This window comes from Hylobates moloch, unplaced genomic scaffold, assembly GCF_009828535.3.
Source record: "Hylobates moloch isolate HMO894 unplaced genomic scaffold, HMol_V3 SCAFFOLD_4, whole genome shotgun sequence".
Classification (NCBI taxonomy): domain Eukaryota; kingdom Metazoa; phylum Chordata; class Mammalia; order Primates; family Hylobatidae; genus Hylobates; species Hylobates moloch.
The window spans coordinates 94,668,911-94,696,843 of NW_026652279.1; the positions used below are offsets into that span (position 1 = coordinate 94,668,911).

The following is a 27,933-nucleotide window of genomic DNA, read 5'->3' on the forward strand; positions in this document are numbered from 1 at the left end:
GCTTCACGCTAAGCTCCCCGAGGGCAAAGTTGGTATCTTCTTTGATCTTGAATCTCAAAGCTTCCCATACTCCCTATTATGTGGCTGGTGTGGAACTAATATACATTTTAAAATGTTTCATATTTGTGTCCACTTTTAATCATAATTTTCATAGAGAAAATTCCAAAATTTTAAAATGCAATAGTGCAAACAAAGATGAATAAAGGCATTGCCTGAAGCTGTGAGGTGGTGTCTCTGATGTTTTTCCAGAGGTTCCAGCTCGCATGTCATTTTGTTTGACATATTGGTGTTCATCATCTTTTTTTTTTTTTTAGACAGAATCTCAGTCTGTCACCCAGGCTGGAGTGCAGTGGCATGATCTTGGCTGGCTGCAACCTCCGCCTCCTGGGTTCAAGCGATTCTCCTGCCTCAGCCTTCCAAGTAGCTGGGATTACAGGTGCCTGCTACCATGCCCGGCTAATTTTTGTATTTTTAGTAGAGACGGGGTTTCACCATGTTGGCCAGGCTGGTCTCGATCTCCTGACCTCAGGTGATCCACTCATCTCGGCCTCCTAAAGTGCTGGGATTACAGGCGTGAGCCACCATGCCTGATCTATCATTTTGTACCAGAACCTCATCCCTATGCCAGTCACTATGGAAATTGTGAAATACATTCAGGCCCAGTTTATAAACTGAGTGAGTATTAAAATCAGAAAATTAAAAAAATTATCTCTTAAGGCATAGCTTTTGTGTTCCTTTTAAGAGTCAATGTAACCATCCTCATGATGGAGCTAGTCTAAGCCAAGCATTGCTGTCAACATGGCTCAGCTCTGCTTGTCCTCTTTGTGTTCATCTTGGGGACACCATTTTTAATATATTTGTTTTAACTGATAAGAAAGATGTAAGAGAGAGTGGTTTAGTGGTAAGTGTAGAGAGATAGTTAATCCATTAAAATTGCAAACAGTCAATAAAGAAGGGGAGGAGAGTCCAGTAGACTTACAAGTCTTGGCAAGAATGACAGACACATAATCATTCCCGAATTACTTCACATTCAAGAAAAGATTTCTTAGGGGACAACTGGGTATTGACTGTCATAAATACTTAATAAGTTGGGACTGAACTAATTTTCTAGTGTGAACATGGGGTTGCAAAATTTAGTTATATTTAAAAATTATTTTTGGGCCAGGCGCGGTGGTTCATGGCTGTAATCCCAGCATTTTGGGTGGCTGAAGTAGGTGGATCACTTGAGCCCAGGAGTTGGAGACCAGCTTGGGCAACACGGTGAAACCTGGTCTCTAGTAAAAGTACAAAAATTATTCAGGTGTGGTGGCGCACTCCTGTAATCCCAGCTACTTGGGAGGCTGAGGCACAAGGATCACTTGAACCTGAGAGGCAGAGGTTCAAGATGGCACCACTGCACTCCAACCTGGGCAACACAGCGAGGCTCAGTCTCAAAAAAAATTAAAAAAAAATTAAATTATTGCTAAATGTCACATATTAAAAATATCCTCTCGATATATCATTGGCTTGCCAATATTTGAAGAAGAATATTATTTTAATAGCCACAACATGAAGCAAGTGCTTTCAAATGCATTCTCTTTCCCAAGAGTGCTGTGAGATCTGTATTGTTACTTCCATTTTATAGATGTAGTAGCTGAGGCACAGAGATGTTAATTAACTTTCTTAAGGGCCACAGCTTGTCTGAGGCAGCGCCAGGGCTTTGCAAGCCAAGTTTTCCAACTTCAGATCACCAACACATCAAAATTTATTTCTACATGGCACTGCCTCTCCTGATTTGATTCTCCTAATATGTGAGAAACTAAAGATACACTCTATCTTTAATCCAAGTATTCTACATTCTCCATTTGTGAAGTCTTTCTAAATGTCAGTCACATAGAGAGCTCAGTGGCAGCGTGAAAGACTTTTTCATTTCTTGCAGGATGAAGATATGCATTATAAAATCAATAATGTCTATGCCACGGCCAGAACATTCAATCTCAATGAAGAACTTGGGCAGGTGAGGGCTCCTTTAGGGACTGGACAATATGATAGGAGCTTTAAAGAAGGCTCCAGGGAGAACTTGTGCAAATTAATATGCCAAAGTCAGCCACAGAGTATAGCTTTAATGGACATACATGGAGCCAGGGGGGAATTTAAATCATACTTTGTTAAAAATATTCATAATGCTGCATCATGGGTAATACTGCATCATGGGTAATTGACAATACTGTATCATGCGTAATAATATTGCCTCATGGGGTAGCTGACAATACAGTGTTAGGTTCAAGCAGAACAGATCTAATATAGGTTATTATGTACTTATGAAAGAGTGGAAGAGCTGGAGGGGAAGAGAGCAAAGGTTATTTTCAGCTCTCAGGTTGCAATGAGCTTTCAGAGTCAGGAACCTGCTGGCAGAAGCCCCCTTGCCCTACCTCCCTGGGGCAGATGACCCACAGCAAGCATCCCAAGACTGCTAGAAATTTCAGAGGCTGCTACAGAGTGTTACATCTGCCAAACTCAACAGTCTGCTCACCATTGCCAGAAGAACAATAATAAAGCTTCTACTTTTTTACTGAACATTCCTCTGAAAGGCAGAACCTGACTTGGAATCAGGCTGATGAGAGATCAGGAGAAATGCACACCACCCCAGCCGGTCCCTGCTGGACAATAGAAAGAGATGGGAGCAAAGTCAGGTTACCAATGGACAGTCAGCACAATAGCTTTGTTTAATTTCCCTTTTAAATTACAATCACATCTTTATAGGTGTAAATTACATTTTTTAAAACTCCCACACTTGTACAGTACCTAGAAAAAGAAAGACATTTAATTATTCTTTTCTAGCCACTTTTTGTTCTTAATATATTTTACTGGATTGCAATTTTCTATTTTTCAATGAATTGGGGACAATATATAAATTGTGGTAAAAGGCAGAGTTTTGAGTTAAATTTCCTGGGTGTGATTCCTGGCTTTACCATTCATCAGCAGTGTCATCTTGGGCCTCTCATGTAACTTCCCTGGTCTTGATCTCTAATCTCTAAAATGCACATGACAATAGAATCTATGTCATGAGGTTGCTATGAGGATTGAATAAAATACTGTATATGCAAGGCATTCAACACAGTGTCTAGTGTATCGTACCAACTTAATTAATGCTAGTCGTTATAACCAGTAATTGGTAGATATACTTTCTAATTTCTAGTTACCTTGTATAGCATCATTTGAATAATGAATTTTCAGTAAGTATTTAAAAAGGATTTTGACTCCTGGAAATGTCTGTTCAGAGAATTACAACAGCAGCCTTTTGACCTTGGAGAACTAAAGATGAAGGAGGGTGGAATAATCAAATCTCCAGTATGCTTTTTTTTTTTTTTTTTGAAACAGGGACTTACCCTGTCACCCAGGCTGGAGTGCAGTGGCACAATTTCAGCTCACTGAAACCTCAGCCTCCCAAGTTCAAATGATTCTCCTCTCTCAGCCTCCCAAGTAGCTGGGATTACAGGTGTGCACCACCACTCCTGGCTAATTATTGTATTTTTAGTAGAGACAGGGTTTTGCCATGTTGGCAAGGCTGTTCTTGAACTCCTGACCTCAAATGATCTGCCCACCTTGGTCTCCCAAAATGCTGGGATTACAGGCGTGAGCTGCCGTGCCTGGCCCAAATCTCCAGTACTTTTTCTGCTCATAAAAATTTGATTATTTGCTAATCCTTTAGAATGTACGGTTTCTATTGACAGTTGGAAAAGGATCACTTCATTCACGCTGCCTAGTCAACTGACCCTAGCCTCTTTAGGTAAGCGATTAAATATAATATTAATGAAAGTTACCTTTGGGATTCAAGCTTTGAATATAAATTATATTGTTTATGTAGGTAAAACACAAAGATCAGAAATCAATGACATTTGAAACAGCAAGACGAAAGGGAGTTTAACATCCAGCATATATGAATAACTACAACCCTACAGAAAAAAACACAGTTCAAAAATCGGCAAAGGATTTGAGTAGACATTTTTTCAGAGAAGATATACAAATGTCCAAGGAGCACATGAAAAGCTTCTCAGCATCACTAATCATTAGGAGAATGCAAATCAGAATCACAATGAGCGATTACCTCATACCCATTAGGATGGCTATTTTTTTAAAGCAAAAAAAAAAAAAAAAAAAAAATGGCGTGGCTCCTATGGAAAATAATATGGTGGTTCCTCAACAAATTAAATATAGAATTACCATATGATCCAGTAATTCCACATTTAGGTTTATACACAAAAATCTAAAAGCAGAACCTCAAAGAGATCTTGTATACCAATGTTCATAAAATCATTATTTACAGTAGCAAAAAGGTAGAAAAATCTCTAATGACTATCAGTGGATGAATGGATAAACAAAGTATGGTCTATCTACACAATGAAACATACCCAGTTTTAAAAAGGAGTGAAATTCTGATGGATGCTACAACATAGATGAACCTTGAGGCCTTATGCTAGGTGAAATATGCCAGACACAAAAGGACAATTACTGTATGATTCCACCTATCTGAAATACCTGGAATTCTCATATTCGTAGAGACAGACAGTAGAATAGTGGTTTCCAGGATGGGGAAGAGAAGAGAACAGGAAGTGATTGTTCAATAGATATGGAGCTTCGCTTGGCATGATGAAAAATTTCTCTAGATGATTGTGGTGATGACTGCGCAACAATGTGAATGTACTTAATGACACGTAAAAATGGTTAAAATGGTAAATATTATCTTATGTATATTTTGCCAATAATAAAAATACTTTAACACTGTTTGTCTCTTGCAGTTATACGCTACTTTTGTCTAGTATTTTGATTTTAAAATCTTTTAACCCTGCCAATAAGACTACTATTGTCATCATTATTTTATGCAGCAGTGCTTATTTAGATTTATCCACATACTTATCAATGTCCTTGCTCACCTTTAATTCTCATAACTCAGAACTTTCATCTGAGTTTGCACATATGTCACCTAAATGAACTCCTGACCTCAATGATGACCTAAATGATGTGTTTAAAGTTTCCTTTAGGGAGGGGTTGGTGGACAAATCTCTCAAATTTCACATGTCTGAAAATGTCCTTACTTCTCCCTACTTGAAATATTGTTACTTTTCCCCAGAATCTTGAAACTATTCCATCATCTTATACCTTTGATGGTTTTGAGAAGCTACTCATCAGTCTAGCATTGATAGCTGGGCATGTGGTTGGTCTTTGGTTGGTCTTTGCTTTCTGCTTTGAAATTTTTCTCTTTAGACCACTATGGTTTCACTACTGCGTAACTTTTTATTTATCCTATCCTGATTCACTGGGCTCCCAGAATATGAGCATCATTGACTTTCAGCAACTTTGGAAAACTCCGATCTATGTTTAAATATTGACTCATCTCCAGCCTCCATTTTCTTTCCCTTTGGATTTCCAACTAGATGTATGTTGGCCCTTTTATCTCTGCCTTCTGGCCTCTTACCCTCCAGTCATATTTCCTATCTCATTATCTCTCTGCACTGAATAATTTCTTCCCATTTATCTTTCTGTTTTTTTTTTTTTTGGAGACAGAGTCTCACTCTGTTGGCCAGGGTCAAGTGCAGTGTGGCATGATCTCGGCTCACTGCAACCTCCACCTTCTGGGTTCAAGCGATTCTCCTGCCTCAGCCTCCTAAGAAGCTGGGATTACAGGTGTGTGCTACCACGCCCAGCTAATTTTTGTATTTTTAGTAGAGACAGGGTTTCACCATGTTGGCCAGCCTGGTCTCGAACTCCTGACCTCAAGTGATCCGCCCTCCTCAGCCGTCCAAAATGCTGGGATTACAGGCGTGAGCGACTGCACCTGGCCTCTTTCTGCTTTCTAATTGTCTCTTCATTTGACTCTGTGGTTTAATCTTTCAGTTAAGTTTTAAGTTAGATATATATATATATACTTTTGCTCTGTCATCCAGGCTGGAGTGCAGTTGTGCGATCTCGGCTCACAGCAACCTCTGCCTCCTGAGTTCAAGTGATTCTCCTGGCTCAGCCTCCTGAGTAGCTAGGTGCGCACCACCAAACCCGGCTAATTTTTGTATTCTTTAGTAGAGATGGGGTTTCCCTATGTTGGCCAGGCTAGTCTCGAACTCCTGACCTCAAGTGATCCACCCATCTAGGCCTCCCAAAGTGCTGCGATTACAGGAGTGAGCCACCATGCCCAGCAAGTTTTATGTTTTTCAACCATTATAATTTTAACTTTCTAGAAGTTTTATTTATTTTAAAAATATACGGTTTATTTTTATTTTCTTGTTCCTTGTTCATGTTTTAAAACTGTTTTTATAAACCACACAAAACCTATTTATTTCATCTTCTCAGTCTATCCAAATTATTTGTGGATCTGATTCTTTTTCTCTTGTATCTGCTGGTTTTCACTTAGGGTGCCTTGTTTTAACTATGACCCCGTGATCCTTGGGACTTTTTTTGGTAGGAATTCTTGGAGGTCTGGGTTGAAGTTGCATCTCTGCAGAAAGATTTGCATTTACTTCTGCCAATTACTTGAGACTACATTAATTTAAATCCTCTACTTGAGATGGTTTGAATCCATAGGTCATGTGAATTTGGCCACAAGCTCCTGGAGAGGCCAGCTTGCATTGGCATTCTCTAGAAAAATATATTTTTCTTCCATCCAGTCTCAGGGTTTGATCAGGCAAATGTGTGTGCCATCCCATTCTGCTGAACAGTTTACTTCTCTTTAACGCTTGTTTTTAGGCAGTATCCCTCTTGTTCAGATTTAGGGAGGGGTGTTCCATGACACTCTCCACCTAGGGCAGCCATGTACTTCTAGCCCCCGTGCAACTTTCAAGGGGCTGCACATCCTGTGCAACCTTCAAAATAAAAACCTTAGGATTCCAGGGCACTTTTTCTTAGAGCACTCTTAGAGCTCACTTTGATACTCACCTACCTTTCACGGTTTGAATTTGAATTTCCACCTACCTTCCACAGGTCTGAGTTTGACCTCGGAGGATTGCTTACTTCTGGAACAACTTTGGGATGTATTTTAAAATATGAGCTTTTTTTCTTTATCCTGCGTTATGCTTGTTTTTGTCAGAAGGGTGGTTCACATTGTTAGTTCATCATATTCCACAATATGGAAGAGTCATTTGCCTTTTTCAGTAGTAGATCTTTTTTCACTTTCCTAATACCAACTGGTTTTTTTTCTTTTTTTTTAAAGACAGGGTCTCACTCTGTCAGGCAAGCTCACTGCAGCCTCAGCCCCGTCAGACTCAAGCGATCCTCCCACTTCAGCCTCCCAAGCAGCTGGGACTACAGGCATGCACCACACCAGGTTAATTTTTTTTATTTCTAGTAGAGAGGAGGTCTCGCTATGTTGCCCAGCCTGGTCTTGAACTCCTGAACTCAAGCAATCCTCCTGCCTTGGCCTGTAAAGTCCCAGCTACTCAGGAGGCTGAAGCGGGAGGATCATGTGAGCCTGGGGGTCAAGGCTGCAGTGAGCTATGATTGTACCACTGCACTCCAACCTGAATGACAGGGTGAGACAGTGTCAAAAAAAAAAAGAAGAGTATGGCCTTCAAAAAAAGCATAAATATTAAAGATAGAATTCTTATTAAAGATAGAATTCTTATAGACTGAGCTCCTTCTTTTCCTAAAAAATTTACATATTTTGAGGATTTAGAGAAAGAACTTGGCTGGATGCGGTGGCTCACACCTGTAATCCTAACACTTTGGGAGGTCAAGGCGGGTGGATCACTTGAGGTCAGGAGTTTGAGACCAGCTTGGCCAACATGGTGAAACCCTGCGTCTATTAAAAATAGAAAAATTAGCTGGGCATTGTAGCAGGCACCTGTAATCCCAGCTACTCAGGAAACTGAGGCAGGAGAATTGCTTGAACCTGGGAGGTGGGGCTTTCAGTGAGCCGAGATCAAGCCACTGAGCTCCAGCCTGAAAGACAGAGGGAAAAAGAAAAAAAAAGGAGAAAGAACTTGATTTTGTTGTCTTGCTCTCTAAATTTGTTTTAAATTCATGTGGTTTATTGTGTTCATTTTTATTTTGTGTAGGTAAAGTATCATTTTCCTAATAAAACGGGAATGCTCACTTGCAATATTATGACATTTAAGAAGTGTACGATTGCAGGTGTAATTTATGGGTGTTTTTATTGCCATACTCTGTTAGAAATTCTCTCTTTTTTATTTTTTATTCTTTTATTTTTATTTATTTATTTATTTTTTTGAGGTGGAGTCTCACTCTGTTGCCCAGGCTGGAGTGCAGTGGCATGATCTCGGCTCACTGCAACCTCTGCCTCCCGGGTTCAAGTGATTCTCCTGCCTCAGCATCCCAAGTAGCTGGGATTACAGGTGCGCACCACTGCATCCGGCAAATTTTTTGTATTTTTAGTAGAGACGGGGTTTCACTCTGTTAGCCAGGATGGTCTTGATCTCCGGACCTCATGATTTGGCCTCCTCAGCCTCCCAAAGTGCTGGGATTATAGGCGTGAGCTACCGTGCCCGGCCAGAAATTCTTTTTTTTTTCTTAAAATTAATTAGCTCTTATTTACTCTAAGACTTATCTGAATTTCTAAAGCTATAGCTGTATCTGAATGAGACTGAAATGTAAAGCTTAAAATGCAAACTTGTAGTTATTTTAAAAATATGATTTATATCTGCTTTGATACACATTAGAATTCCCAAGGAGTTTTATATGTAGAGTCTTGAAACAGTTCCATTTCCTCCTCATTTCCCCGGAGAAGTTATTCAGGCAGAAGTCCTATTCTTTTCAACTTTTCCCTTGCTCCCTTTTCCTGCAACCAACTTTTATCAGTACCAGGGTACTGACATATGATACCAGAGCTGTCTCTTGTCCAGACCTCAAACAGCAGTTTCCAGAAGCTCCTCTGGATAGATCTTCCCTGTGCGGTAGTCAGAGAGCCTAGAATATAACCATGAATTTATTGCTTTCGTAGCCACTTTGGCTCAAATTCCCTGTAACTGTACAGTTCTCAACACAGGTTTAGGCATCTTTGGATGCCATTTTGCAACTTTGAGGCCAGGAGGATGTATCACTGGACAGAACTGTAAGTATTATTATAGTTCTATAGACTCTTTGTGATCCTCCTAAAAACAGAAGATGGGCTGTGTGTTTATTTCAGATCCTTTTGAATACTGACTGGCACCACCGGGAACTTTTTGTTAATCTTTTCTATTTTTCCTCATAGTCAGACACCTTCTTCCATCCCAGCATCCTGTGAATTTAACGACCCCAAGTTATTGGAGAACTTTGAGAATGGCCATGTAAGCCTGTTATTTTCATTCTAAGTTGACACAGCGGTGCTACATAACTTTAAAATATCTATACGGCTTCCTAAAAGGTATCATGTTCTGAATCCAGGAAGAGGGAGAGGGTCTTGAAATTTTTTGATGTTCATATAATAAGCAAGGGATTTTGTACTGATATTATGAGCTAAGCACTGAACTTATGAGAGTGAGTCAATTTAAACATTATACACGAACTTTTACTATGTAGCAGTCTCTGTTAAGACTGTTTATTTGCTTTTAAACTATTTGGTTCTATTGCATGCTACCAATATCTTCACTTATCTATTTTAAGACATTGATCTACTTGATCTGAAATCTTGATCTTCTCAAAAACTAAAGCGACCGTTTAAAGCATACGTTTATACATATCCATCCTTTGCTTAGAAACCTCCTGAGGACTGGCACCACACTTAACATAAAATCTGAACTCATTACCATGGTCTACTCTCTAACCTCATTCTGTCATTGTTCCCCTTGCTCAAGACGCTAAAGTCACACTTGTCTAGAAGCTCCACAAACACACCAAGCTGTTTCCTGACTCGGGGACTTTGGACATACTATTCCCTTTGTCAGCTATGTGCTACTGTCACCATCAGCTATACAGCGAACTAAACTTTTTGTTTCAATATTAATTTTAAATGTCATCTCCTCCAGCATTATTCCCTGACCATCTATCTAAAATACGTCCTTCTCTAGCCCCTGAGTTCCTTGACTAGGGTGATGGCAAACTTTGGGCTTCACCATGGAGGACTACCTGCAGGGCTGTTGAACTACCCTGCACAAGTCCTGACCTCTACATGTTGTGCTGGGAAATGAAGCCTGTAATTTGGACTCCATGGTGTCTGCTTTTTACCTGGCAAAGACAACTGAGGCAGAAGGAAGTCTTTGTGCCAGTTTTAAATATAGAACATTCTGAGCTACCTCTGCAAGGTGGCACCATCTTCCTTCTTCATAAGGTTCATATTCCAGAGACTATCTTGGTTTTTTGGGATGAAATTGACCTCCATGCATTGCTCTAGGCTGGCTAACTCACCCTCATCCTTGTCGGCCATCATATCTTACCTAAGAACCATCATCCTGGACTGCATCAACATGGACCTTAAAATTGGAAAGGCAACCCTTAAAGATAGCAAATATGTGGTGAAGCTAAAGGTCCTTTTCCCAGATCTACCCAAGAGAAATGATATCTTTGATTCCCTACAAAAGGCAAAGTTCAATGTATCAGGACTGACCACTGAGCAGATGCTGAGAAAGGACCAGAAGATCATTTCTGGACAAGGCATCAAGGTGGCCATTCGTGCAATCTGTATGGATTTGGAGGCCTTACTGACGAGGTCTGACCTCCTTGCAGATCCCCATGCTTTCTGCCAGGCTCGCAGCTATGATGTCCTGATTGCCATGACTATCTTTTCCAACACTCACAATGAGCCAGTGTGGTGATTGGCTATTTTGTCTCCACGTGGTGCTCCGAACAACGGTCTGTGGAGTCCTGGAATGCTCCCACTCTCCGTCCCTGAAGCTGACCCCTGACCTAGGTACCTCTCTAACCTTCAAGCCCATCTTCAAGGCAACACCCAGGTCTCTTGAAAGAAACTTCTGCCTCTGCTCCAGGAAGCCCTGTCAGCATATTTTGACTCCATGAAGATCCCTTTAGGACAGCCTGAGACAGTGGGTGTGTCCAGGGAGCAGGTGGATAAGGAATTGGACAGGGCAAATAACTCCCTGATTCCTGGACTGAGTCAAGATGAGAAGGACCCTCTGCTGCCCCCCATGTCCATGAACAGCCTGGTGGATGAGTGTTCTCTGGAACAGGGCTGCCTAAACTCTCCACTGAGGCCGTCCTCGAGAAGTGCAGTGAGATCTCACTGTCACAGTCTACCACTGCCTCCCTGTCCAAGAAATGACTGTTGGGACGGGAAGGGGTAGTGGATGAGACTACCTGATTCACCTCAAATGCATGTTTTGAGATGTTTGGAGATTCAGCAATTCTGTCTTCATTGCTGCAGGATCTGGTATACTGTTCTTATAAAACTGAGAGGAGAAAAAAACTGAGAAGAGAAAAAAAAGCAGCTGGTTTAAGAATGGCTTTCCGGCCGGGCGTGGTGGCTCACGCCTGTAATCCCAGCACTTAGGGAGGCCGAGGCTGGCGGATCATGAGATCAGGAGATCAAGACCATCCTGGCTAACATGGTGAAACCCCGTCTCTACCAAAAATACAAAAAATTAGCTAGGTGTGCTGGCGGGCGCCTGTAGTCCCAGCTACTCGGGAGGCTGAGGCAGGAGAATGGCGTGAACCCGGGAGGCAGAGCTTGCAGTGAGCCAAGAACGCGCCACTGCACTCCAGCCTGGGCAACAGAGCGAGACTCCGTCTCAAAAAAAAAATAGCTTTCCACTTTCTCCCCTTAATCTCTACCAATCAGACACATTTTATTATTTAAATCTGCACTCACTTCTTTCAGTTTGTTTGCCAGGGGCACAGTATGATACACCCACAATCCCAGCAGAGTGGACAAAAAGAATGTAGACCCCAAAAGTGCCCTCAGCACAGATCGTGAACAGAACCAGTATCTGCCACGGAGCCAAATATGCATTGGTCATCTCCATGTATTCATTCATTCACTTATTCATTCAAGTATTGCAGATTTCCAGCTCCGCGACTCTTCCTGCAGCCCCCATTTAGGTTATGGTGTTTGACTGAGGGGTGGCTGAATTTCTATTCTGACCTTGTTGTCACTGCTTCAGGTCTTGTTTGGGAGCAGATTAGGGGCCATTATCTTCTGTCCTGATTAGGTGGCCTGGGTCTCTGTTTCTTTGGATCCCTGTGTCCAGAGCCACAGGAACCTTAAAGAAACCTTGATGGCTGCTGATTCTTGAGAATCAAGGAAGCATCCAGAAAGGCCTTAAGACCTCACGGGCACTCTTCTAAAAAGACAGCAGAAGTGGAATGAGATGCCTGGGTCCGCCCCTGCCTTAGCAAGTCTACCCATTTCTTGTCCATTTTTTTTTCCTCCTTGCTCATATTAAAAGGCAGCATGGAATTCTAATACTGCCATGAACTGTGTCTTTTGGCAAGACCTTCTACTCTAGGTCTCCCATCTGTAAAACAGTGTTTGGACTAGATGTTCTCTGGTATTCTGTGATCTGCCTCTTGCTGCCATTCTTCCTCTCCTCTGCCTCTCTGTATTTTTCTTCTGTTTTCCCTGGGGGTGCTCAGGTTCACTTGATCGTCTGTATTTATGTGCGATTGTACCAAGAACTCAGCCTCATGTAGCATGGAAGGGGTATGGTTCATGACGTGGTGACCCAGGAGAGATCTCCCTCCTGCTGACTTGCTCTGTGTGTGGAGAGTCTCCCCCTTTTCTTCAGACCAACCCTTTCCCCCTTTTCCTACCTCACAGCTCTATTCCATGTAAGTTGCCAACAATTTCACTGAACGGTGGGGTATGTGATGGCTTTGGCATGACATCTTTCAGTACGAAGGGGGACAGTCTGACTTTGCTTTGAGGGTGTGATGTCTATAGCTATGTGGAAGGTAAAAATAGTGGTGTGATGACTGAACCAAAGGAATTTATATTTTGAAACTTGGATATTTTACTTTGCATTTTGTTAAAGTATTAAATACTATTTTCCTGTAAAAAAAAAAAAAAAAAAAAAAAAGGCTGGGCACAGTGGCTCATGCCTGTAATCCCAGCACTTTGGGAGGCCGAGACAGGCAGATTACTTGAGGTCAGGAGTTCAAGACCACCCTGGCCAACATGGTGAAACCTCGTCTCTACTAAAAATGCAAAAATTAGCTGGGCGTGGTGGTGGGCACTTGCAATCTTAGCTACTTGGGAGGCTGAGGCAAGAGAATTGCTTGAACATGGGAGGTGGAGGTTGTAGTGAGCTGAGATCACACTATTGCACTCCAGGCTGGGCAACAGAGCTAGACTCCATCTCAAAAATACAATACAATACAATACAATACAATACAATACAATACAATACAATACAATACAGTACAATACAGTACAATATGCCCTTCTTTTCTCTATCACAGTCCCTATTTGTTTTCTCCAGTTTGGGGAAATTCTCTCTCTCCAGTGAGAATAAAGCTCCAAGAAGGCAGGGTCAGCTTGTTTCCTGAGGTCTCTCCAGCCTCCTATACCATCCTGGCCTTGGTAGCCACCCCACAAATACATTTTGAATGCATGATACAGTTTTTCGCTGGTGCCTGACTTTGTGTGTACCTGAGGTCAAAATACAGTTGGTACAAATTTTAGACCATATATACCTCTTGTGTTATTGATGTTGAAAGACACTGACTTTGTGCCTTTCTTTTTTTATAGCCCACAAAAGACTATATAACAGAATTTCTTATCCTGTTATCTGTGTGCCACTCTGTTATTCACAAGAGAGATGGAAATAATATAATCCACCAGGCTTCCTCCCCCAGGTAGATGTTAAGTGCACATAGCTCTTTGTGCCCGGCTGGTGATGAGGCCTCAGAAGAGGTAGGTGCTATCACTGATCACCTTAATTGCTTCTGCCTTTCTTCTTCCCTGGAGTTCTTATAGCACTCGTGGTTCACCCCCAAAGACTGCCATAAAGAGGCTGTGAGGGCGCTCAGAATTTGGGGCTCAGCAGTGCGTTTAGTTATCATCAGTAACAAAACAGAGGTAAAGTTAAGGCCTTGAAACATTTTATGGAGTTACTATGAATGTCTTTGAGAAGAAACAAGATCATTATGAACAGTAAGGAAGTATTCCACCCTCAGCCTGGTAAATTCATCTCAGCCCCACTGAAAGAGGCCCTCTTTAACCAAATTTCCTCTTTTGTGAACACAAGCTGGTCCCTAGACCAGATAAGTACATTTGGATCAAAAAAAGCCAAGTTTAAAAAATGGACACAGTGTTAGTGCTGGAGACTGGAAATCTGTTTTAAATTCAATTCAGTGTGATTATATTTGCTCAATTTCTACTAATACAAACTTTTTACTGACAATGAAGCAGCTTTAGTGAAAGGAGCAAAAAAACTTGGCTTTGTTTTCACTACCAGAACACCATACTCTGTCACCATAGACGCTGTGAGCAGCACCCCGAATGCTTTTCAAATCGTTACATTTACCTGCCTTTCCAGAGAGCTGCAAGGGTACAGTGGTTCAGAACAGGAGCCCCGGAGTCACAGTGCCTGGGGTTTCAACCTGGCTCCACACCTGCCCAGCCATCATTCTTGGGAACATTCCTTAACTTCTCTATATTTGCCCCAGTTTTATCATCAAGCACGTCATAGGGTCCTTGTGAGGATAAGACAAGTTAATCTATGTAAAGTAATTGAAATTAGTGCCTGACACATAGAAAGTGCACAATTAAAGTAAGCTATTCCAAAGAGTTAGAATCCTCAGAGCTTCAAGAAATATACTGTGTTTTAGGCCGGGCACGGTGGCTCATGCCTGTAATCGCAACACTTTGGGAGGCAGAGGCGGGGAAATCAACTTAAGTCGGGAATTCAAGACCAGCCTGGCCAACACAGTGAAACTCTATCTCTGGTAAAAATACAAAAATCAGCTGGGTGTGGTGGCAGGTGCCTGTAATCCCAGCTACTCGGGAGGCTGAGGCAGGAGAATCACTTAAACCTGGGAGGTGGAGGTTGCAGTGAGCTGAGATTGCACCACTGCACTCCAGCCTAGGAAACAAGATAAAAAAGAAAGAAAGAAATATATACTCTATTTTTCCAGTGAAGAATTAATACGGTTCAAACTATTTTAGGTGAGTTCAGTTATTATGCTGACTATTTCCTTGTTCTGTCTTGATAACTTTTCACCACAGGCCTTTGATACTATGAGGAAAAAAGTTGAAGCAATGCAAACATGGTGGCCAACACACGGATTCTTCTCCTAGTAATAATGCAATGGTTAAGGATGTTACTAGAAATTGAGTCTTTGGTAGAAGTGACTGATTAATTCATCTATATCCATAGTATCTGGCATATGGATGACTCTCAAATTATTTAAAATCCTACAGTGCCCAGTGCCATATTAGAGTTGCTGGGAGCTGGCAGATTCAGAGATAAGTTGATCTTGCCTAAAGGAAATAAAGAGGCTGAAACTGGAAAAATTTAGAAAAGCATGCATTGTTGCTGTAAAATGTTATATACAGCATGCCACATCTTTCCATATTTACCTCTTCAAACTAAGCATTAAGGATTTCATTTGATCTGTGCAATGTAACACAGATTGGTTTGTTCTCCCATTGCTGTGTGCTGATTGTCTCACTTATTGCAGGTACCCCTGACACCTGAGAATATTTTTAAAATGTTTCTAATAGTGCTGATTTTAGGTTGGAAAGGGAGGTACTTCTGTCCTAAATCGGCGCTGTCCAAATTAGCGCTGTTAGAATCATTTGTGCTCTCAATATTGCCCAGGTTGCAAACACTGCTCTTACCAGGGGAGGGAGCCATCATCCCATCAGACTTGCAAGAAAATTTATATTTTGAAAAGGTGTATTTGGAGGGTAAACCTTATTTGTGACGGGGGTAAGAATCATGTTGCAAAATGAATACTTTTTTCCTTAGGTAAGAATATGTTGCCTTAGCTTCCTGTAGATGGGAGAAAAATACACTTTTGGAAATCTTTTTTTTTTCTTTTGAGATGGAGTCTCACTTTGTCGCCCATGTTGGAGTGCAGTGGTGTGGTTTTGGCTCACTGCAACCTCCGCCTCCAGGGTTCAAACGATTTTCCTGCCGCAGTCTCCCAAGTAGCTGGGATTACAGGCATGTGCCACCATGCCGAGCTAATTTTTGTACTTTTAGTAGAGATGGATTTCTCCATGTTGGCCAGGCTTGTCTTGAACCCCTGACCTCAGGTGATCCACCTGCCTCAGCCTCCCAAAGTGCTGGGATTACAAGTGTGAGCCACTGTGCCTGGCCCACTTTTGAAAATCGTAATGTTCTGGACTTCTCTAGGTAGGCTACCTTTTTATAAAGTTCGTGTATTCCTCAGGGCTGTTTCTGTGACTGTACGGATTGAGATTTGGGAACATAAATGAAAAGTGCAATGCAGAATCATGAAACTCTAGTTAGCCTCTACCTTGACATCTCAGCTTAGTTCTCACTTCTTCAGGCCTCCTGGGCCAAACTCCCTTTGATAAGTTCATATGGGTCTCTCCTTTACAGCACTTGTCAAAGTCAGGGTGGTGATTCTGAATCTGTTATTACTTAATGACTGTCCCACAAACTAGACCGTAAGCTTCCGAGGGCATTCGTTACCTCCTGCAAGGGCTGGTTTCCAGTAAGTGCTCAATAAATATTTGACAGAAAGATGGATGTTGGGAATTATTTTCACAGATAACCCAAAAACCGTCTCTTTAAAATAGTGAATTAATTCATTGTGTTCTTTGTAAAGGAAGGCGTGTCCACCTACATCCTCCTCTCTTCTCATACTTTAGCAGGCCTGTGCCTCTAGCAGCTGTGGCCTGATTCTCCCCAGAGCACGCTGGGAGGATGTTGATGGTGGTGTTATTTTTATTGTCCTTTCCTCAAGACTCATGCACTCCTGTCTCTGGAACCATCAGAACGTTTCTAATGTTGAATCTGAAAGGAAACGACGAACTAGATCATTCTTCCCAAAGCTAGATGATTTTTTAAAAAATCATCTTTTCAAAGTCTTATTTCTTAATGACTTAAAAAAAAAAGCTTTTAAGGCCTGGGAAAAGTTGTTACCAACATCCCCCATGTCTAGGAAATCTTTTTCTAAAATCTTTATTACAAGAAAACGTACTTTAATGTTCATGTAGCTTTCCCCTTCCTTGGTTTTTGACCGTTACTACTAAATCAATCATTGTCTGTTATTAAAATGTGTGCTCATAACTAGGTGCCACTGAAAGAGCTACATTGCCTTGAGTAGTGTTCTAACAGCTTTGCAAGCACTTAAAGCAACTGCTGATTCTTTATCCCCATTGGGAAGCACTCTGTAGCTTGGGTGTTCTTCAGTATGAAGACTGTACACACTTGGGCCATCCTTGGAGGACAGGGGCTTTCGCTTGGACTCTCCTAAGTCAGATGGGAGCAGAGGAAGACTGAGGCTGAGGGGGCTCTCAGGGAGGCTGAAGATGCCTAGATATTTCTCCTGTCTCTTTTAGCCAGTCTTGCTGGCACACTGCTCATGGGCAGCCTAGCAGAGCTGCCATCTTGGTGGCAGAATATGCTACATTGTGGCTATTGACTGGGGCCAGTGCTAGAGGAGGAAGGAGGAAGAGGGAGAAGACACAGAAGCACAGATCCATGTGGAGAGGAAGGGTGCCGGGGGTGGAAAGAGCATGGGAGATTGAGTGAGGGACAAGCATCGTCTGTGGTCACTGTTGTGATTCTGTTACTGACTAGCTCATGACTTTCCTAGTTACTGAACCTCCCTGTGCATCGGTTTCTTGATGGGAACAATGCTCTCACCTTTAATTCCAGCACTTTGGGAGGCCAAGGTGGGAGGATCACTTGAGCCCAGGAGTTCTAGACCAGCCTGGGAAACATAGCACTCCACAAAAAAATTAAACATTAGCCAGGCACAGTGATGCATGCCTGTAGTCACAGCTACTCGGGAGGCTGAGGCAGGATGATCACTTGAGCCCAGGAGGCTGGGGCTGCAGTGAGCTATGATTGCATCACTATACTCTAGCCTGGGCAACAGAGTGAGACCCTATCTCTAAAAAAAGGAAAAGAAAAAAGTAATACGAGAATAACAATGGTATTGACCTCAAGCATTATTGTGGAGATAAACAACAACACCTGGCACATTGTAAACATGTATGTAGCACTCACTGTATTTATTTATTATTACCATTATTTTAATTGGAGCACTGTTTTCTGATGCTCGTGTTTGAATTTTCCTCCTCCTACTAATGAAAGGAGCTGTTTTTTCTCTTCTTCAGGAATTATTTCTGTGAATTTCTTACTTCTTGAATGTTAAGCTTGAACATTCTTTTTTTATTATTATTATACTTTAAGTTCTAGGGTACATGTGCACAATGTGCAGGTTTGTTACATATGTATACATATGCCATGTTGGTGTGCTGCACTCATTAACTTGTCATTTAACATTAGGTATATCTCCTAATGCTATCCCTCCTCCCTCCACCCACCCCATGACAGTCTCCAGTGTGTGATGTTCCCCACCCTGTGTCCAAGTGTTCTCATTGTTCAATTCCTACCTATGAGTGAGAACATGTGGTGTTTGGTTTTCTGGCCTTGCAATAGTTTGCTGAGAATGATGGTTTTCAGCTTCATCCATGTCCCTACAAAAGACATGAACTCATCCTTTTTTATGGCTGCATAGTATTCCATGCTGTATATGTGCCACATTTTCTTAATCCAGTCTATCGTTGTTGGACATTTGGGTTGGTTCCAAGTCTTTGCTATTGTGAATAGTGCTGCAATAAACATACGTGTGCATGTGTCTCTATAGCAGCATGATTTATAATCCTTTGGGTATATACCCAGTAATGGGATGGCTGGGTCAAATGGTATTTCTAGTTCTAGATCCTTGAGGAATCGCCACACTGTCTTCCACAATGGTTGAACTAGTTTACCGTCCCACCAACAGTGTAAAAGTGTTCCTATGTCTCCACATCCTCTCCAGCACCTGTTGTTTCCTGACTTTTTAATGATCGCCATTTTAACTGGCGTGAGATGGTATCTCACTGTGGTTTTGATTTGCATTTCTCTGATGGCCAGTGATGATGAGCATTTTTTCATGTATCTGCTGGCTGCATAAATGTCTTCTTTTGAGAAGTGTCTGTTCATGTCCTTCACCCACTTTTTGATGGGGTTGTTTGGTTTTTTCTTGTAAATTTGTTTAAGTTCTTTGTAGATTATGGATATTAGCCCTTTGTCAGATGGGTAAATTGTAAAAATTTTCTCCCATTCTGTAGGTTGCCTGTTGAACATTCTTTTCTTAAGCAACATTATTCCTGAGGAGAAATAAAATTCTTTTTGTTGAAAGAGCATGAGTCCAGGAAAGAGCTGGTGGCTGAGAGCCACATCAGTCACTTACATGTGCAACGCAGTCCTCTAAGGCAGACAGACCTTAGAGTTGGTTCATCCATTTAGTTTTTAATCACATTGAAAAATTTGTAGCTATAGCTCCATTTAAATGACCCTGCCAACATCACTGGGAAAATAAGTGGCAGAATCGGGATTTAGATCCAAGTCTATCTGGTTCCGAATCCCCTGATGCTTTCAACTAATCTGTGCTTCCCAAGGTGAAAGATAAGCTAGAGAACACAAAAAATATACCTTCGTCCTCGTGGGGTAAAATGCAGTTTATGCTGCTACAAATAGTTTTGAGCACCTTCCACATGTCAGCCACTTCTCTAGAACAACAGTGGCCGTGATCACTGCCTGTATGCGGGGCTTATGGTCTAGTGGAAGGAGGCAGATACTAAACAAGCAAGTAAACTGATAATTTCAGGTCGGCCGGGTGTGGTGGCTCACGCCTGTAATCCCAGCACTTTGGGAAGCTGAGGCGTGTGGATCACTTGAAGTCAGGAGTGCGAGACAAGCCTGACCAACATGATGAAACCCCATCTCTACTAAAAATATAAAAAATTAGCCAGGCATGGTGGTGTGGGCCTGTAATCTCAGCTACTTAGGAGGCTGAGGCAGGAGAATTGCCTGAACCTGGGAGGCAAAGGTTGCAGTGAGCCAAGATCGCGCCATTGCACTCCAGCCTGGGCAACAAGAGTGAAACTACATCTCAAAAAACCAACAAACAACAACAACAAACCCAGATAATTTCAGGTCATGATGAGTGTTATAAAGAAAATTAAACAGTATGATCCAGCAGAGACAGGCTGTGGTGCTGTTGGTGGTGGAGATTTGCCTTTAGTTGGGTGGTCATGGAAGCCTTTCTGAGGAGGTGGGATTTGAGCGAGTAATTGAAGGATGGAAGGAGGCAGCCATGAGAAGATACGGAGGAAGATCATTCCAAGCACAGGCAACAGCAAGAGCCAAGACCCTGCGAGAGAAAGGCCTTGGCACCAGTGTAGTAGAAACAGAATGAAGGGGCAGGGGCAGGCAGAGCAGGAGCTGCGCTTGGTAGTGCTCATAGCAGGATGTGCAGGGTCTTTGTAGTCTAGGCTAAGGAATTTGATATTTCTCCAAGCATGTCAAAAAAATCAGTAGAGGGTTTTAAGCAGGGCAGTGTTCTCCGATTTATGTTTTAAAGAGATCACCATTTTCTCAAACTCCGTCCTCAAGTGATGCTCTCACCTCAGCCTCCCAAAGTGCTGGGATTATAGGTATGAGCCACTGCTCTTGGCTTACATCGCCACTTTGCGGGTGTATTTATTCCATGTTTACTTGCTGTACTGCTACCACATATTAAAGTAAAGAACATATTACCACATATTAAAGTAAAGAACAGAAGATCTTTTCATTCTTCAATTTGTAGTATTTTTATTCATTTGCCAACTGGCCACTTAGGTGTAATCATGTGATTATCTACACCTTTTACTTCTAGTTTTCACTCCTTTAAGTCTTTTTCTAAAGCATGTTAGGAAAAAGGAGAAGGCATGGTATCTACTTAAGTCACTTCGTAGATTTACTTTCAAAAGAGAATGTTAAATTACTAAGTTTAAGATTAGCAATTCTAATGCAGTTTAGAATTTAATATATCTTTTATTTACCTGGGTACCTCTGTGTTTCACCATATTTGAAAGTTGTGTATAAAACTTTTCACTGGGAGAAGTTCTTGCTATTAAGGGAGACGTTCTTGCTATTGAAGAAGTTGTTCTTTTTACTAATCATTTCATAGCACATGCAAGTATTTACCGTGTATTAAGAACTGTGCTAAGGAGTGGAGATTTGTACAAAGATGAATGCATTGCCCTGGCACAGAGGAGCTCACAGTCTATTTGAAGTCACAGTTATCTGCAAAAAAAAAAAAAAAAAAAAAAAAAAAAAAAAAATACTAGACAGATCTAAGCAGATGAGCATATTACGTTCTTGGTAAACATAGAAGAGGTTATTTCTGATTAAAGAGTTTTTGGAAGGCTTTGTGGAAAAGGTTGTATCTTTGTGGAAGGACAGGTAGGATTTTAACAGGTAGATATGGGAGTTGGGAGCAGCACACATACCTTAGGAAGAGGATATGGAGGCAGTGATCACAGAGGAGAACATAAGCTATTTGGGGAGTAGAGGATGTTCTGGTGTGATCGAATCTCTGATTGTGTAAGACGTAGGGGTGTGGGATTTGAGAAGGAGCTAAGAAGTCGTGGGGATTTGAAGTTTATTTATAGGAGTCTCTCTATAGGACATACAGAGCCATCCGTGGTTGAGAGTAGGGAAGTCACATGATGAGAAAGAAGTACTGTCTTGGGCAGTTTGCTTTGACAGAGTGTGGGATTAAGGTAGAGAGGAGAGATCTTATTTGGACTGCTAAATCAGGAATAATAGGAATGAGCTTAAATTCTGTCTACAGTAGTAACCAGAAGAAAAAAAATCCAGAGGACTTTGAGGCAGAACTATACATTAAAAACTCTCTGGGATCTATCAAGCAAGCAGTTTATTTAACATCTTTGTATGGCAAAATAGGGACAGGAAGGCCTACTTGGTAGAAATGTTGTGAGGACTTAAAAATACACAGAGGTCAGGGCAGCTTTCTTCTTTCCTCACTAGTTTTTTAAAGTGATTCTATTATGATATATAATGTATGATATATATTACATATATACATATACATATATATGATAATCATATGTGTATAATGTATATATGTGTATAATATATAATAATGTTGTTTATCTGCTGTTGCCATGTGATTATTTATAATAATCATGTATTATATATACAATACTATAATATATATTACATATAGTTGTGCTAGTAAATTTCCATGGAAGAAAAGGATAGTAACTGAGAAACAGTAGTAGTAGAAAGATGTGGAGATATATAATAGAAGCCAAGTTTAGGGGATGTGGTGAAGAAAAATAGTGAAGAACAGCAATTAAAGAAACATGCTGGCTGGGCATGGTGGCTCACGCCAGTAATTCTAGCACTTTGGGAGGCTGGGGTGGGCAGATCACCTGAGGTAAGGATTTCGAGACCAGCCTGGCCAACATGGTTTTGAGTGAGTTTCTTAATCCTGAGTTCTAATTTGATTGCACTGTGGTCTGAGAGACTGTTTGTTATGATTTCCATTCCTTTGCATTTGCTGAGGAGTGTTTTACTTCCAATTATGTGGTCAACGTTAGAATAAGTGCGATGTGGTGCTGAGAAGAATGTATATTCTGTTGACTTCAGATGGAGAGTTCTATAGATGTCTATTAGGTCTGCTTGGTCCAGAGCTGAGTTCAAGTCCTAAATATCCTTATTAATTGTCTGTCTCATTGATCTGTCTAATATTGACAGTGGGGTATTAATGTCTCCAACTATTACTGTGTAGGAGTCTAAGTCTCTTTGTATGTCTCTAAGAACTTGCTTTATGAATCTGGGTGCTCCTGTATTGGGTGCATATATATTTAGGATAGTTAGCTCTTCTTGTTGAATTGATCCCTTTACCATTATGTAATGCTCTTCTTTGTCTCTTTTGATCTTTGTTGGTTTAAAGTCTGTTTTATCAGAGACTAGGATTGCAACCCCTGCTTTTTTTTTTTTTTTTTTTTTGCTTTCCATTTGCTTGGTAAATATTCCTCAATCCCTTTATTTTGAGCGTATGTGTGTCTTTGCACATGAGATGAGTCTCCTGAATACAGCACACTGATGGGTCTTGACTCTATTCAATTTGCCAGTCTGTGTCTTTGTATTGGGGCATTTAGCCCATTTACATTTAAGGTTAATATTACTATACGTGAATTTGATCCTGTCATTATGATGCTAGCTGGTTATTTTGCCCATTAGTTAATGCATTTCTTCGTGGTGTCGATGGTCTTTACAATTTGGTATGTTTTTGCAGTGGCTGGTACCGGTTTTTCCTTTCCATGTTTAATGCTTCCTTCAGGAGCTTTTGTAAGGCAGGCCTGGTGGTGACAAAATCTCTCAGCATTTGCTTGTCTGTAAAGTATTTTATTTCTGTTTCACTTATGAAGCTTAGTTTGTCTGGATATGAAATTCTGGGTTAAAAATTCTTTTCTTTAAGAATGTTGAATATTGGCCCCCACTCTCTTCTGGCTTGTAGAGTTTCTGTCGAGAGATCAGCTGTTAGTCTGACGGGGTTCCCTTTGTGGGTAACCCGACTTTTCTCTCTGGCTGCCCTTAGCATTTTTTCCTTCATTTCAACCTTCGTGAATCTGATGATTATGTGTCTTGGGGTTGCTCTTCTCGAGGAGTATCTTTGTGGTGTTCTCTGTATTTCCTGAATTTGAATGTTGGCCTGTCTTGCTAGGTTGTGGAAGTTCTCCTGGATAATATCCTGAAGAGTGTTTTCCAACTTGATTCCATTTTCCCCACTTTCAGGTACACCAATCAGACATTGGTTTGGTCTTTTCATATAGTCCCATATTTCTTGGAGGCTTTTTTCATTCCTTTTCACTCTTTTTTCTCTAATCTTGTCTTCACGCTTTATTTCATTAAGTTGATCTTTAGTCTCTGATAGCCTTTCTTCTGCTTGATTGATTCGGCTATTGATACTTGTGTGTGCTTCACGAAGTTCTCATGCTGTGTTTTTCAGCTTCATCGGGTCATTTATGTTCTTCTGTAAATTGGTTATTCTAGTTATCAATTCCTCTAACCTTTTATCAAGGTTGTTAGCTTCCTTGCATTGGGTTAGAACATGCTCCTTCAGCTCGGAGGAGTTTCTTACTACCCACCTTCTGAAGCCTACTTCTGTCAATTTGTCAAACTCATTCTCCATCCAGTTTTGTTCCCTTGCTGGCGAGGAGCTGTGATCCTTTGGAGGAGAAGAGGCATTCTGGTTTTTGGCATTTTCAGCCTTTTTTCACTGGTTTTTCCTTACTTTCGTGGATTTATCTACCTTGGTCTTCTGTTGGTGACCTTCAGATGGAGTTTTTGCTTGGTCATCCTTTTTTTTGATATTGATGCTATTGCTTTCGGTTTGTTAGTTTTCCTTCTAACAGTCAGGCCCCTCTTCTGCAGGTCGGTTGGAGTTTGCTGGGGGTCCACCCCAGACCCTGTTTGCCTGGGTGTCACCAGCAGAACAGCAAGGATTGCTGCCTCTTCCTTCCTCTAGAAGCTTTGTCCCAGAGGGATACCTGCCAGATGCCATCTGGAGCTCTCCTGTATGATTCCTGCCAATTCCTGCTGGGAGGTGTCTTTCCATCAGGAGGCTTGGGGGTCAGGGACCCACTTGAGGAGGCAGTCTGTCCCTTAGCAGAGCTTGAGCACTGTGCTGGGAGATCCACTGCTCTCTTCAGAGCCAGCAGGCAGGAATGTTTAAGTCTGCTGAAGCTGTGCCCATAGCCGCGCCTTCCCCAGGTGCTCTGTCCCAGGAAGATTGGAGTTTACCTATAAGTCCCTGACTGGGGCTACTGCCTTTCTTTCAGAGACGCCCTGCACAAAGAGGAGGAATCTAGAGAGGCAGTCTGGCTACTGTGGCTTTGTGGCACTGAGGCAGACTCCACCCAGTTTGAACTTCCCGAGGGCTTCGTGTACACTGTGAGTACACCGCCTACTCAAGCCTCAGTAATGGTGGACACCCCTCCTCCAGTCAAGCTCAAACATTCCAGGTCGATTTCAGACTGCTGTGCTGGCAGTGAGAATTTCAAGCCAGTGGATCTTAGCTTGCTGGGCTCCGTGGTGGTGGGATCCACTGAGCTAGACCACTTGGCTCCCTGGCTTCAGCCCTCTTTCCAGGGGAGTGAACGGTTTTTTCTCGCTGGTGTTCCAGGTGCCACTGGGGTATGAAAAAAAAAAAGAAACCAACAAGTCCTGAAGCTAGCTCAGTGTCTACCCAAACAGCCGCCCCATTTTGTGCTTGAAACCCAGGGCCCTGGTGGCGTAGGCACCCAAGGGAATCTCTTGGCCTATGGGTTGTGAAGACCATGGGAAAAGCATAGTATCTGGCCTGGAATGCACTGTTCCTCATGGCACGGTCCTTCAAGGCTTCCCTTGGCTAGGCGAGGGAGTTCCCTGACCCCTTGCACTTCTCTGGTGAGGCAATGCCCCATCCTGCTTCTGCTCGCCCTCCGTGGACTGCACCCCCTGTCTATCCAGTCCCAGTGAGATGAGCCAGGTACCTCAGTTGGAAATGCAGAAATCAGCCACCTTCTGCATTGGTCTCCCTGGGAGCTGCAGATCAGAGTTGTTCCTATTCGACCATCTTGCCCGGGAATATTTTTGTTTTGTTTTGAGATGGAATCTTGTTCTGTCACCCATGCTGGAGTGCAGTGGTGCAATCTGGGTTTATTGCAACCTCTGCCCCCTAGGTTCAAGCGATTCTCATGTCTCAGCAGTAGCTGGGATTACAGGCATGTGCCACCATGCCCAGCTAATTTTTGTATTTTTAGTAGAGATGGGGTTTTGTCATGTTGGCCAGTCTGGTCTCGAACTCTTGACCTCAAGTGATCCACCTGCCTCAGACTCTCAAAGTACTGGGATTACAGGCGTGAGCCACTGCACCCAGCCTATCTTATTTTAAATACATGAACATTTTCCAAAATGTGAGTACAGTTTTTTACTTTCACTTTGCAACTTGATTTTTTCCAATAAACTCCTTTGCGATCTGTTCCAATGAACTAAAGCCAGGCTGTGTTTGATTTATTCCCAGGGTGAAGAGTATAACTCCCCAATCAACTAAGTCACCCTCCAACAATGTCCTCATGAACAGCTCTCTTGGTCTAAATGTCCCACGTAAGTAATGCACTGTAAAGTGGCCCATGCCATTGAAACCCCATCTACTCACAAGAAGAATCAGTAATTAAAAGGTCATTCTACTGGAGGATATCACACTATGTGAAATAAGCAAGACACAAAAGGACAAATATGCATGATTCCATGTATGGGAGAAAGCTACAGTAGTCAAATTCACAGAGATAGAAAGTAGATAGGCAGTTGCCAGAGGTTGGGAGGAGAGAGGAATGGAGAGATTGGTCTGCAAGATGAAAAGATGAAAAGCACTCCAGAGATGGATGGTGGGGATGGTTTCACACAACGTGAATGTAGTTAATGCCACTGAACTGTACACTTAAAAATAGTTAAGATGGAAAATGTTGTTATGTGTATCTTACACAAATATAAAAAATGAAAACTACCTGAATTATTATCTTTTTTATTTAAGTAGGTAGTTCTCATAGAGAAGGAGAGCTCAATTAGATTTGAGAAATTTGTGTACTTGTCCTAAAGTAAGTGCAATTTGGAAGAAGGTCATTCCTCATCTCTCATCCCTAAATTGTAAAATTTTTAAATGTAAAATCCTGATGTTTTCAAGATTTTTTAACAGATTCCCAATATGCCATTTTAAAGGTAAAAGTGGTGTTTGACTCCAAATAATTTTTACCAAAAAAAATTTGCAAACACTTTTTTGGTATAGAGTTAATATAGCCCAGTTAGGCATGAAAACTTTTCAAGGTTATTTCATTTTCCCCATTCCCCCTCCTTTAGTAAGCAATACATCTAAGAAGTGCCTCAATGGAAGGCACAGAGGCCCTATGTGAGCTGAGTTAGGCAATATGAATGCTGAACACTGTACTGGGAAAGAGAAAAGTCAAACAAAAAGGTAGTAACAATAAAGGAACACCTGGTATTTGTTGGAAATAAGAACTCTTTGCTCCTCCTCTTTTTTGTGACCAAGGTGTTCATTGAAAGCTGTAGAATTTTAAAATTCTAAGTTATCTTATTGTTGATTTTTCTTTTGTATTACTGAGATTTAGGCCTCTTTGGATGGATCACTATGTCGCTGTTGCACACAAGCAGAAACACATACACACACTGCTCCTGCAGCCTACCCTACGCCCACTACTTCACTTTTCCCAGCTCCCTAGAGACATTTAGGAAGAAACAGCTGCACGGTAACAAAAGGTGAAAAATGAACCAGGACACGAACACATCAGGCAGAGCACGTATCTTAGGGATTTAGGTTACATCTCTCCCATCCTCATTCCCAACTGTGACCTCTACTTCTACTTCCCTGAGAAAGTGAAACAAGAAATGACCTCCCCTGTGCTCTCACCACACCTCTCCTTCCAGCAATACCCATCTACACACTCTGCCTTCCCGCAGCTTTGCTATTCACACCTGTCTAAAGCCCATCTTATTTGCACCATCGAATCCATCCACTCTTGCTTACTCAAGAACACCACTCCAGCAATTCTCTCCTATTCCCTACATCATCCATTTTCCACTCTCTGCAGGATCATTCACACCAGCACACACAACAGGCTGTCCTAAAAAGTGGAACTTTCTCTTGACCACATGTTACCCATTAGATTTCACTTCATGTCATTACACTCCCTTGCAGTAGGAGTTCTTGATAAAAGCATCTATACCCATTGCCTCCAGTTCCTCTTTTCCCATCCTCTTAAATCCACTACATTCAGGCTTTCACTTTCACCATTCAATTGATGTTGGTCACCCATGACCTTCATGTTGCTAAAATCTACTGGTCCCTTCTTGCTTCTCATCCCAATTGATCTACCAGCAGCAGGTGGCATTGCAGGTGGCCTCCTCCCCCTTGGGACATTTCTTTACCTGGTTTCCAGGGTACCACATTCTGAGTTTCCTCCTATCTCACAGG

The 27,933-nt window shown here is 41.8% G+C and overlaps 1 protein-coding gene and 1 pseudogene across 3 annotated transcripts in view; both read left to right on the forward strand.

Annotated features, from left to right (window-relative positions):
* RNF6 (ring finger protein 6) overlaps window positions 1–27,933 on the forward strand; it is a 120,884-nt gene that overhangs the window by 44,233 nt on the left and 48,718 nt on the right. Inside the window, exons 6-7 of one of the 3 annotated variants that reach the window (XR_009213206.1) lie at window positions 24,746–24,857; window positions 25,969–26,003. The exons of 1 other annotated variant lie outside the window; for it this stretch is intronic. Coding sequence is in view for 1 of the 2 variants with exons in the window: in XM_058437743.1 (XP_058293726.1) it covers window positions 25,969–25,998 (30 nt within the window). In the remaining variant the exon portion in view is untranslated. Of the gene's footprint in view, window positions 1–24,745; window positions 24,858–25,968; window positions 26,006–27,933 lie in introns of those variants that run through there. One more of the 3 variants, XM_058437743.1, reaches the window with a different exon arrangement.
* LOC116466395 (exopolyphosphatase PRUNE1-like) lies at window positions 10,269–11,182 on the forward strand (annotated as a pseudogene).